This window comes from Bicyclus anynana, chromosome 12 (genome assembly GCF_947172395.1).
Source record: "Bicyclus anynana chromosome 12, ilBicAnyn1.1, whole genome shotgun sequence".
NCBI lineage: Eukaryota > Metazoa > Arthropoda > Insecta > Lepidoptera > Nymphalidae > Bicyclus > Bicyclus anynana.
Window position 1 is genome coordinate 10,887,929 of NC_069094.1, and position 12,773 is coordinate 10,900,701.

At 35.6% G+C, this 12,773-nt stretch overlaps 1 protein-coding gene across 14 annotated transcripts in view; it reads right to left on the reverse strand.

Annotated features, from left to right (window-relative positions):
- The window catches only part of LOC112054660 (uncharacterized), a 226,855-nt gene that overhangs the window by 25,780 nt on the left and 188,302 nt on the right, over positions 1–12,773 (reverse strand). For 10 of the 14 annotated variants that reach the window (XM_052884841.1, XM_052884842.1, XM_052884839.1 and 7 more), the window contains 10 exons: positions 8,870–8,965; positions 7,910–8,058; positions 7,199–7,265; positions 6,385–6,420; positions 5,488–5,710; positions 5,052–5,166; positions 4,405–4,437; positions 3,381–3,446; positions 1,259–1,353; positions 437–606 (listed from right to left, as the gene is read on the reverse strand). In XM_052884841.1, coding sequence (XP_052740801.1) covers positions 437–606; positions 1,259–1,353; positions 3,381–3,446; positions 4,405–4,437; positions 5,052–5,166; positions 5,488–5,710; positions 6,385–6,420; positions 7,199–7,265; positions 7,910–8,058; positions 8,870–8,965 — 1,050 coding nt within the window. The remainder of the gene's footprint in view (positions 1–436; positions 607–1,258; positions 1,354–3,380; positions 3,447–4,404; positions 4,438–5,051; positions 5,167–5,487; positions 5,711–6,384; positions 6,421–7,198; positions 7,266–7,909; positions 8,059–8,869; positions 8,966–12,773) is intronic. The other 4 variants (XM_052884837.1, XM_052884847.1, XM_052884834.1 and 1 more) reach the window with 3 other exon arrangements.

Genomic DNA, 12,773 nt, shown 5'->3' on the forward strand with positions numbered 1-12,773 from the left:
ACGTGATCCGTCGATAGTAGATGTCATTTTCATACATTATTTAATTTTCAAAGCGTTAGCGTTTGTAGAAAGAGAATCGACGTGCCTCATGGCTACAAACAGTCCCTGAGTATGGTTCACTCTGAAAACAGCAACTTCAGATGTTGATGTAAAGTCGTAATTAAGAAGTCGTAATTACTTCAAACTCTGATGATTTTCTTGTGTCAGACTAAAACGTACGTAGAACATTTTCTGTCCAACCTATCGCTTGGATTCGTCGGTTTTTCATGAAGAATAGCAAAATACATCCCATTTCATATTCACCTTCCGCAAAGCAACGTCTGCTTCTATTGGCAATTTTATTGTCGTTAACAAAATACAGGTTATTAAAATTAAGGGAATTAAAAAAATAACAAGCACATTTTCACATTTTATTCGTAGGGCAATGAATACATACCTTGTCTCGGTGGTGCTGGCGAACGGAACCCTCTGAGCGGTGGTTCGCCGCCGGCTTGCAGGTCCCGGTATGCCGCGCGCCTTTCCGCCGGCGAAAGTGGCGCCTCCGTGTCGTCTCGGCGGCGGAAAACTAGTGTCGAATCTGATTCGTAGCCAGACTCCTTCAGAGCTCTGAGCACACCAAAGCAACCAATCAATACATATAAATAAAATTGAAGTGTATGTCTGTGATTTCAAAGTACCTAAGTGTGTTTTCTCAAGTGGCTACTCATGTTTACCCAATACTATAAAATTTATTTTAAAAATTTTGTCTGTCTGTTTGTCTTTGTAACGGCTGATCTGATTTTATTGGGACTTTCACTGAGATATAGATATTTAGAGGTTATTATGTACCTACCTAAGTAACTTTTTATCTCGGAAAAATTCGTGGTACCCGCGGAATTTGTAAAAAACTAGATTTCAAGTCGCGGGTAACAAACAAGCACGCCCAAAAAAAATTGTATCTTTTAATTTTGGGATTTCATGTTTATATAAATTAGAGTGTTACGAATTAAAAAAAATATCGAACAAGACGTTTTTGACTTTTAGCTAAACTAAGGAATATTAATTGTTATAATGTACATAATTACAATAAATTATACTCGTATATTATTAGAAACTAGACTCCGTGCGCGAATGCAATTCTGGTTTTCACAAAACCCGTAGAAAAAAAAAGAAACTGAATATTTCCAGGATAATAAGTTTATGTGTTAATTCTAGGTCTGTAACCATGTGGCATGATTTCTTTCAACTGATTGTGGTAGGTAATTTTGTCATAGCTAACCTTGCCATATTAGATTTTGAAAGAATTGCAGACGTAAAATCCTTTTTCTCTTTGGGCGACGCCTGCGACTGTGACATTGCATTTGATTCATTTTGCTGAAAAATTCAAAAACATTAAATCATTTTAAATTTTATTTATCGCTTTTGTAAACATATATAAACAACATTGAATTATTATGAAGAAATTGTAAATACACATTTCAATTTACAATTTACAGACGGAAACTCTTAAAGACAAGAAACATCATGCTAACACATAAACATTTCAGAAACAATACAACATCAACAACTCCACCTTCGGATAAGTGTCTAATAAAGTCGCTTTCTCAGTGCTTTAATCCCAAAACAGAAAAATTGCAAGAGACATTTTTGTAGACAATTTTATGAGGAACAATTTTTATAATGACCTCTTTTGACCTCCGAGCAATAGGTCGCGAAATATTTGCGAAGAACTGATTTTCGTGACATTTTGACCTTTGTATTTTTTAGCCGGCACGATATCGATGTCGATTTTTCACATCTTCATAATAACACCGTAATAAAGGTGTATTGACGGCCTCCGTGGCGCAGTGGTATGCGCGATGGATTTACAAAACGGAGGTCCTGGGTTTGATCCCCGGCTGGGCATATTGAGATTTTCTTAATTAGTCCAGGTCTGGCTGGTGGGAGGCTTCGGCCGTGGCTAGTTACCACCCTACCGGCAAAGTCGTACCGCCAAGCAATTTAGCGTTCCGGTACGATGCCGTGTAGAAACCGAAAGGAGTGTGGATTTTCATCCTCCTCCTAACAAGTTAGCCCGCTTTCATCTTAGACTGCATCATCACTTACCATCAGGTGAGGTTGTAGTCAAGGGCTAACTTGTAAAGAATAAAATAAAAAAAAAGTATACAAAAATTCAGCTTATTAAGAATTTTTCCCCGGGTTTAAAATGCGTAAAATTAATGGAGTATTTGTCAGTCGACATAAAGAAAATTACAAAACTAACGGTTATGTTAGATTACTATCCGTCACTTATCAGAAGGCGTTGAAATAGAAACAAAAAATTTTTCAATGTATCATGTTTACAAATTATGTTCAACTTGTTCTTCAACCTTCAAAATACTCTCGCGTGTGGCACATGCATTAGTGAAATCCCATGCAGATATTTATTTATATACATACCTAGATAGATACGGTACGTATAGGTATTTGGATAAATTTTGTACGTTACGTATATGTAATTTGTTCCACTTTTTTCTATTGTTTAAAACCCAGTGTATGTATCTTAGTTTAGATAATAATGCATCGCATAATATACACTTTACATAATTTAATATTAATGAAATAATATACTCTTGTATATTCTCTTTATGTTCTGTATTATAACAATTATATTTTTGTATTTTAATTTTTATGACATTTATAGTCATTAACTTAAAATGAATTAGATCTATTTAGATAGTACTTAGGTTAATATGCCTAAAAATATTAGTAAATATGATAATGATTTTATTATTATAGATGACTTTAGTCCTTATGATTATACGCCTATTATATGATATTACGCCTTTAATGATACCTCTGTCTCTATATTTTTTTTACTTGAAAGAAATGTTAATTGAAAAAATATACAATCGATTCAAAGATTTGGTAAGAAAAAGAAATATTAAAAAGTTTAAAATATATTTAATTGAAACAGACAAAAATTTCATGCAATTGATTCATAAACGCCATGCAAAATTTTACAAAGGAACATAAATTTCATTTTAAGGGTCCATTAAGGAGAGCTTTAAGGTATTAGCTCATCAGAGCTACCCGGCACGCGATCAGTAGCGACTCGCCTCTAGTGGTGGCTAGTATTCCTTAAATGGAATTCTATGGATAAACGATTAATACATCAACTCCGTACTGCTAGGTTCACCTCGCTCGTGTTTTCACGGTTTTTTGGTTAAACACACATCGTTTACTGGTAGTCGGTACAACGAGGAGTCCTTCTGTGGACCATCTGTCGACGACGAGTGAACGGATTAAGAGATGGTGCTATTCGGGTGCCGGGTGGCTTTTATGAGTTATGATCCTCACGATACAACAATATTTCTAACACGAAAGGCGCCACAACGTGCGGACATGTTAAGGAACCTTACACTCTTCTGTATAGCGCGAGCGAGCAATGTGGAGTAGGGAGGCAGAGGGGAGTTCTCGTCTAGCCACTGTTAGTGACCGCACCGCAGCGATGTGAATATTACATTACAATACATCAGTGATATGTGTTAGATTAGTGAAATCGCAAATACAGACTGATTTATCCATTAGGAGAATGTAGGGCGTAGGTATATAATATCATTTAAAACATTATATTAGTAATAACATCATAACAATTTATTCTAGTAGCTTTAAAAATATATAACATTCAGTCTGTTTCTGCCTGTTTATAAGTCATTGTAAAGCATTGATTTTTGAAGACAGCAGTATAGAAAGCAGTAGTCATGTAACAAAAATGTGATTAACTCATATCCGACTACGATAAATGCGTTTTAAATAAATAAATATTATATAAATTAGAGCCCCTTGTTACTGTTGTATAATATTCTAATCATTAAATTTTACTTTTAAAAGCATCGAAGCAGTTAAAAGACCACTTTAAATAGATTAGCAGGCTAATTCACTATCTTTGACGTATACTAATTGTCACATACGAAATTGAAATTTTATACAACAAAGACCAAAATGGTGAATAGGAAAGCAAGAAGACTGTTTCCAAGACATTTGAGACTTTAATACTTAAGATAAATATGGAATGAATTTTTCATCTACTAAAATGAACCTTAAACTTCAACATCCTTATAAAAAAAATTATAAATAGATTTTTCAAATCAATCAATATAAGTGAATTGAAGATGATAATAACATATAACTAGAATAGGCACCGTTGAATTTTATATCAATTGATGATTTAAAATTATACTGTGTCTAGTTTAAATAATAATTGGACGTAGTCGGATATATTTAAAAAAAAATAATTTAGTATAAGTTAAAGCAATATTACCATGTTTATCAACTCGAAAACCAAATCACAAAAAGAAATTAAAACACAATAGATGGATGGATGAAAGATTGTGTTATAATAGTTAACACATATACACAGATAAAAAATGAAAGAATTCGTACCCCATCAAAAATGTCCATGACCTCGTCCCACCACTAGAAAAGAAAACAAATCATATTTCGTGGCATACTAATTAAATGATGTATGATATGTCTTCAGGCTGTTAGTTTTATTTCTAACCAGTGACAGATAATGAATGTTTTTTTTTCATATAGATGAAACCTCACCCTGAAGCTAGTACCGCAGTATTTCGTAAAGCAACGCCCAGTTTAGTAATCTTAACAATCTAACTATACTAACAAAGAAATACGCTAAGTGATTTGACTACCATTTCAAGATTGATCATAATATCATCAAAATAATAATACTACTTAATTTCGTAGTTCATTTTAAGAAAATCATAGTCGTCAATGACTACACGTATTATAAAAGAAACTGATAGCACTTACAAGTTATAACTTTTAATTGCATTTGTAATCCACCATATTACTAATATACACTAGTTTACCCCAAAGCTCTGAATACAAGATTAAATCATAAGTTGATAAAACTTTCCGCTAGTCAGCAGATTAAATTGGAAATACGGCATTATCTTACATTTCGGTCTCTAATATTGTTAAAATTAACTGGTATGCGTTGCTTTTACGATTCATTTAATACGCACACCCATATACTCGTATTGAAAGTTGAGCTTCATTGTATGTGATACCTGTTTTGCTTCTTTATCAATGACAGACGACCTTCCAGGTACATAGTTTTCTATCCTTCCAGGTTGGGTTTTATAGACTTCTTGCCTGGCTCTCGCCGACGCTAATGTGCTATATCTATAACAAAGATACAAGTTAAAGAAAATACCTATTATGGATAATGACAACACAGGATTACCAAGAAAGAAAATACAACACGCCTACTAGTCAAGTTAAGATACCTATTATGGATAATGACAACACAGGATTACCAAGAAAGAAAATACAACACGCCTACTAGTCAAATATTGTAATGAATGCATACTTCTGCTTGCACATTTAAACTTTAGAGGTTATTTATATAGGTTATGTACCCGCGTAGCTCGAGTTCAGTTTTAGCTCAGACGATCTTTAAAATTCTAGTAAACATTTGATTGTTCTAGTAAAAATCCAACTCACTTATTATTTGGTAAGTACACGGGCACTTCATCATGCCTCCTGTCTTCTTGAACTGACGCTGTTCGTCTTCTAGGACCGCTAGTGACGTCACTGTCGTATGCGTCACTCCATGTACTGGAAGCCAGCCTGCTGAGCCCTCCTTCTGGTTCACTGAGGTATCCCGAGCGAGGATCAAAGTAAGCATACTGCGATCGGTTACTGCTGGGTCTTTGTAATGTTTCTCCTAAAATATAATAATAATAATTCTCATAATGTAATATTAAAATTATGATTCGTGATAAAAATGATGTTTAGTGATCAAACGTTCAGAATTTGTTATAATCCATTTATAATAAATTCTGAACGTTTGATCACTGATATTAACAATGCGTATTATATTATTTATTGAAACTGTCATAAAAATACTATTCCTAATTTAATTGTAATCATTTTTGCCATACATTTATTTATATTATTTACAGGTGTGAGCGATTTCATTCTAACCTAATAATGAAAAAAATACGTTATTAGTGTTAATAATTTCTGTTATTTGGGTTTTGGGCCTATGATATTATGTATGTTACCTTTACAGGAAAAACTTATTGAACTACATTTAAAATATAAGTCAACAAATTATTTTGAAAAGGCTTATTTTTTTAATCAGAAATGAAACAAGCTTAATATTTTGTAATGTTATTAAGACAAAAATGTCGTCTAAAACATTTGATATGGAAGGAAGGAATTTAGGTTATGTAGTGTGTGGCTATTATATGTATATAATGTTATGGCTAAAGCATGGTAAAAATATGAGGCCATTAGCAAACAGTGGTATTGTTGTCTGTTTTAATAAAATGGCAGCGGTATTTAGTGACACAGCAACCGATGCATGGAAAAATTTGGAAAATAAACTATAATCACCTCGACGGTTTTTGTATCGAATAGTCACATAATCCTCTGAAAAAGAAAATGTATAGATATTTTGTACAATTAATTAAATAAAAATGTATACGTATTTAAAAAATAAGTTAACAAAACAAGGCTCAGAGTCACACAGCGGGCAAAGAAACGAGCTATGTTAGGAGTATCTCTGCGTGATCAAAACAGAAATGAGGAGATCCGCAGAAGAACCAAAGTCACCGACATAGCTCAATGAAATGGCATTGGACAGGGCACATAGCTCGAAGAGCCTATGTACGTTGGGGTCCCAAAGAGCTGGAATGGCGACCTCGCACTAGAAAGCGCAGTGTTGGTCGACCCCCCACCAGGTGGACTGACGTGACGACATCAAACGAGTCGCAGGGATCCGCTGGATGCAGGTGGTCGTCGATCGGCTGATATTATGATGACTTAAAAAAAAAACCCATTAGCAAGTGGCACATACATACAATTCATTATTATTTTTCACAACTTGAGTAATTTCTTAAGCTCATAGTCATATCCACCTCTCTCCCCTCCCACTGATTGTCTCGCTTCGTGCTATTAGTGTTATTTATATGTTTTGTAATAGATATACGCGCACTGCGTCAACTTCGTAGCGTCATCGTGACGTAAGGTTAGGTGCGGGTGGCTTTAATGAGCTGCGAGCACTAGACGGAGACATATGTTTCCTGTGACGCTACATTAGCTGAGATAGTGTGTACGCGACTATTAAACGTTTGTAGCTCTTGTAGTATTAGAGAAAATAGAAAGAAAATAATATTCAAATCGTTTTTAATTTCGTGATTAAACTCACCATCATATTTGTTTTTGTGAATCGTGTCGTACATTTTTTTGTACCATTTTGATGGGTCCTTGACTTCCTGAAATTTTTAAATAATAAATCATCAATAATTTTGTAAAATAACAAGATTTAAACTGATTAGATAATAAGACGTTATCTCCATACAGGTTATATAGGTATGTAGTTTTGTTATATTACATACTAGCAGACACCCCGTGTTTCACCCGCGTAGTTCCCGTGGAAATACAGACATGAAAGATGCCCAGGACATTCACAAATAACGTGACTTTCTACTGGTAACAGAATTACAAGAGTCTATCGTGAACACAGACGTGACGGATGATTTATAATAATAATTAAGTGTTATGCATGACTGTGATAGTCCAGTGGAAATGACGTCTGTCTCTGATTCCGGAGGGTGTGGGTTCGAATCCGGACCAGGGCATGCACCTCCAACTTTTCAGTTGTGTGCATTTTAAGAAATTAAATATCACGTGTCTCAAACGGTGAAGGAAAACACCGTGAGGAAACCTGCATACCAGAGAATTTTCTTAATTCTCTGCGTGTGTGAAGTCTGCCATTCCGCATTGGGCCAGCGTCAGCGTGGTGGACTATTGGCCTAACCCCTCTCAGTCTGAGAGGAGACTCGAACTCAGCAGTGAGCCGAATATGGGTTAATAATGATGATGATGATATTGCATAGATTTAATTATAGGTACTTACAGATCTAAGTGTTACTGGCATGCCGTCTTTGGTAGTGGGTCCGATTCCTTCAATCTTCTTTTTAGTGTCCGTCATTCTATGAGTGCTCCTCTCAAAGTCACTCCTCTCCGCTTCACTTTCGCTGGCGTAGTCTTTACGTAATACATGCACTGGAAAACGATGTTTTATTATTAATACTATTTTCTTTTGTAATACTTGCTTACAACCTTGATTCAATGGTTAGCTTATATGGCTGCGGATGACCCGGTTCTGGGTTCGAGTCCTGGGTCAATCAATAAAAATATTGAGCATTCCTTTCTTCTAAGAAATTCTCAGCCCCGAGTTAAGAAGTCGGTGGAATTTTTTAGAAGGTTCCAGTGGTTACACTGGAAGTTGGAGAGCACGTTAAGCCTTAGGTCCTGGTCATCATTATTAACATCTGATAATCGTTGTTAAAGGGCAAAATGCTCCAAATACTCTACTACTTCTTACTTATAACTCTGGTGTCTTAATTTTAGTATTCACTAGTCTGGAATCAGAAGTTTCTAACCAATATGTCTGTGTTTCCTGATTCTTACAACTGTAAATCTTCAATGTGTCTTTTCTTTACAAGTTAGCCCTTGACTACAATCTCACCTGATGGTAAGTGATGATGCAATCTAAGATGGAAGCGGGCTAACTTGTTAGGAGTATGAAAATCACACCCCTTTCGGTTTCTACACGACATCGTACCGGAACGTTAAATCGCTTGGCGGTACGTCTTTGCCGGTAGGGTGGTAACTAGCCACGGCCGAAACCTTCCACCAGCCAAAATGGGTCAATCTTTAAACCTAAAATCTTCTAGGCAAGCGCCTGCCTCATTGAGGCAATAACTTAGCGAAGTTCTCGTTTTCACCTGATCATAAGTATATGATCAGATGAAGTCGTGGTCAATAGTGATGAGCCTACTCATATAAAAGGCTTGGTGTACAAATTAATTACCTTGTTCTGTTCTGGGAGGTGAAGGCCGATCTCGGGGAAGTCGAGGGTTTTCCTCTCTGGGTGGGATGTTGCTGGGGGCGCGAGGAATTTGTCCTTCTGAAACGATATATTAAAAAATTTAACAATAGTTTTCTGTACCAAGAAGTTACCTCTACATTTTGCTGCGAGTGTGATATTAGTTGTCGGAAAAACCGACGCAATATACGATTGTGATGATCAACCAATTTTTGAGTCCACTGTTGGGTCAGACCAAGAAAAAGGAATTTGAAGCTTAAAGACCAACAATGCGGGTTTGCCAACTTAGGATTACCTTACTTTAAGATAGTGATCTAACGATTGCTTAAAAAAAAAGAATATTTGCCATATCTTTTAAATATGACCAATATTTCCATTCCCCTCCAACTAGTCGGGAAAGATTGTATTAAGAGTGGGCACGACAATAGACCAACAGGCGGGGATCAAACAGCCACCCCTTGGTGATAAGTCTGGCCCTTTTACCACTGATAAACGGTTCTTATGACTAACATAGTTTCTAACCTATTGATATCTCCGAGACGTAGGCAATAAATACTACATATTTTCTAACTCCAGGTTGCTATTGAGAATTGATTAGAAAAAATCAAGACGTTTAGCTCTTTACTTTATGTCTTTTTCATCCACGTTATGATTCACGCATTTTTTTTGAAAAGATAAAATTAAAAGCGTCGGGATCCACGAAATTCACAGGCTTCGCTACTTTATCGAAAATTAGTGTAACACCTAACAATTGGTTCAGGATCGTGATGTTTGAAAGTCCCTATAAAAGGAATTTGTCCTGCAGTGGACGTCCATCGGCTGATATGATGATGTGGATGATGACTTAACAATTAAAGTACTAGGTAAGTATTAATTTGTTGCTAAAAATCCCAAGTTATTCAAATGGCATAAGATATGACCAGCTGCCTATTCACTAATTTGGTCTTTATTAACACCTTATTAAAATAAACATCAAATCAACTGAGAAATGTCATCTATCTATTTCATGATATCCACGGAGGATTGTTAACTAAAGTCAAAGTTAGTGAATTAACCTGCAGTTTGCCCAACAACAATGCCTATGTCACAATGTTAAATCGTTCCTTCGTCTGATATACTCAAAAACTTTACAAATACTTCAATAGCTTTACATAGGAACTTCGTTATCAATTATGTAAGGCTATTTAACTTTTATAATAAAACCGGACCCTCGTCAGACGCTAGTTCAATCGTAATAATAGGTTCGTTTCATACATTTTTCCGTTTCAAACGATATATTGAATACGTCATCTTTAGCTTTAGAAATGACGGATTTGTATTGATGTAGCCAGATAACATTTTTCTGATACATTCACCAGGGATACAATTTGTTAAATGCCTTCAAAGCAGATTACGAATACTGGACAGTGTAGTTTTGGTCAGATTAATATTTTATTTGTATTTTCTGTAATCTATCTCTACTATGTATGCCGTGGAGATTCTTCGGCCATAGAGTCGCAGTACCAAAAAAATTCATCGAATCATCATTTCACCGCGGCTAACTGCCTCGACTGGTTACAGAAGGGCTGGCTCATTTTTTGCGCAAAGGATCAGCATAGCTGTCCAGCGTGGAAATGCAGCCAGTATTCTTGCCACCATTCCACGTGGGCATGATTTGTATAGTTATTAGGATAAGTTAGCTTAAGTTTCTTATTGTATTCTTTCTCAATAAAAAAAAATGTATACCTACTACAATATTATATATATTATATATCACATAAAGTGTTAGCTTTAGTCCTCTGTAATTATGTTCTGTTATCGTCTAATGCCATAGTAGAAGACAAAAAAATATAATACGAAAACTAATTATTGATCTGTCATCTGATTTCAGGCAGACGTATTCGCGGACATGTGCTTGTCTTTAATATAAAATACAAGCTAACGCCCCGTGGTTTCACCCACGTAGTTCCCGTTCTCGTGGGAATACGATGATAAAACATATAGCCTATAACACTAACAAATAACGTGACTTACTATTCGTAAAAGAAATTTTAAAATCGGCTCTATAGGTCCAGTAATTACCACTCACAAACTTATAAACTTAACCTTTTTATAATATTAGTATAGATAATTTAGGAATTAAGTACGCTTTATTATGCTATAGATAAGTCTTTAAAAAAAAAGAATAACACATAGGTTTGTTAGGACTAGAAACAAACTTTCTTACTAATTTTATTGAATACTATTATTGTAATTCTTAATTCACAACATGCCGTGAAAGCCTTAAAAATCAGTGCGGCAATACCACACCTATCCGACAAAATACACTTGTTTTATTCTGATACCAGCCCCTGCATTCTGTAAAGTTACAGCGATGTGACATCGCTCATTTCCATGACAACTACTTTGTTAGTTATTTTTTGCATCTCATAGAATTAAAGTACTAATTCTAATAAAACTTGTTATAGGCGAATATTACATCGACGAGTATAAAATAGCGGAATCACACTCCTGTCCTCGTGTTAACTCCGTAATATAAATTACACGACATTTTGATTTTCAAACGCGTCCGTTGTTCGCTTGGTTATCATAAAATTACTTTGCCCCCAACATATTTGAACAAACAGTTAAAATATTACAATGTAATCAAATTAGCAAATTACAAACAATTTCCAAACTCCCTACCCTGTTCAAAGTGAATGCGGCTAACTAGGTCGGAAAATTTGTAGTACAATTTATTAAATACATTGAAAGGGATACAGATTTACTAAGGGGTGGATTAAGAATGATCCGAAGCAATTACGAGGTAAATAAAATTGTCACTGCCGTAAACATTTCTGGGGGTAACGGAATAAATTACTTCTCTTTTATTTTACTAGCGAACGCCCGTGACTTCGTCTCCCCTTAGACCTGAGGAGGTCTAAGGGGAGACGAAGTCACGGCTCTGTCGCAAAACTGCAACTGTTAGCAGTCGTACTAACTATAAAAAACTACCTCCCTGCCAAATTTCAAATTGCGTTAAGCGAGTTTATATATTTGGTGATAAGTTAAAATTTAAGGCCTCGTTGTTAGCCATTTTTGACATCGGATCACAAGATCCTGCGACTCGCTTAATGTTTTCTGTCCACCTGCTGAGGGGTCGACATTGCTGCGCTGCGTTTTCTTCTGTGGGGTTGCCATTCCAGCACCTTGGGACCCCAACGTCCATCGGCTCTTCGAACTAGGTGCCCCGCCCATTACCACTTCAGTTTCGCGACTCTTTGAGGTATGTCGATGACTTTGGTTCTTCTGCGGATCTCCTTATTTATGATTCGATCTTGCAGAGATACTGCGAGCATAGCTCGTTCAATTGCTAGCTGTATGACTCTGAGCCTTGTTATAAGGCTCTTAGTTAGCGACCTTCATTATACGGTATACTTAATTAATTCCATATTTTTATTGTTAAACGTTAATGAAACCAACCTCCGCAATAAATAAATGAAGAAGTTCTATCTTCTAATAAAATTTATATTATATTTTACGGGATTGGACTCGAGACTCCGAACTCCGTGGACTTTGTCAAGAAACAAATTTCGTTCCCCATAATTTACAATCAGGGGAAAGTTCTTTATCTATATAAAAAAGTTTGACGGCAATTAACCCTCAATTCAACAGTATGGACGAGAATAAATTATGAACCCTTGTTCTGAAACTTATGGAAACTCATTGCGAAGTAGCATTTTAGAAATAAATATTTAATAACTAAAGGTATAGGTATTTTTAGGATTCAACTTTTTAGGAGAAATGTTCGTTGAAACTGGTTTTACATTTTACGTAAATTACGTTATATTACAAAGCTGCTCTAATAGGATCTTACCAAATTTGGCTAGGCAGGGAGAACACGAGCAGAGAATGGGGAGTGTTGATCGAT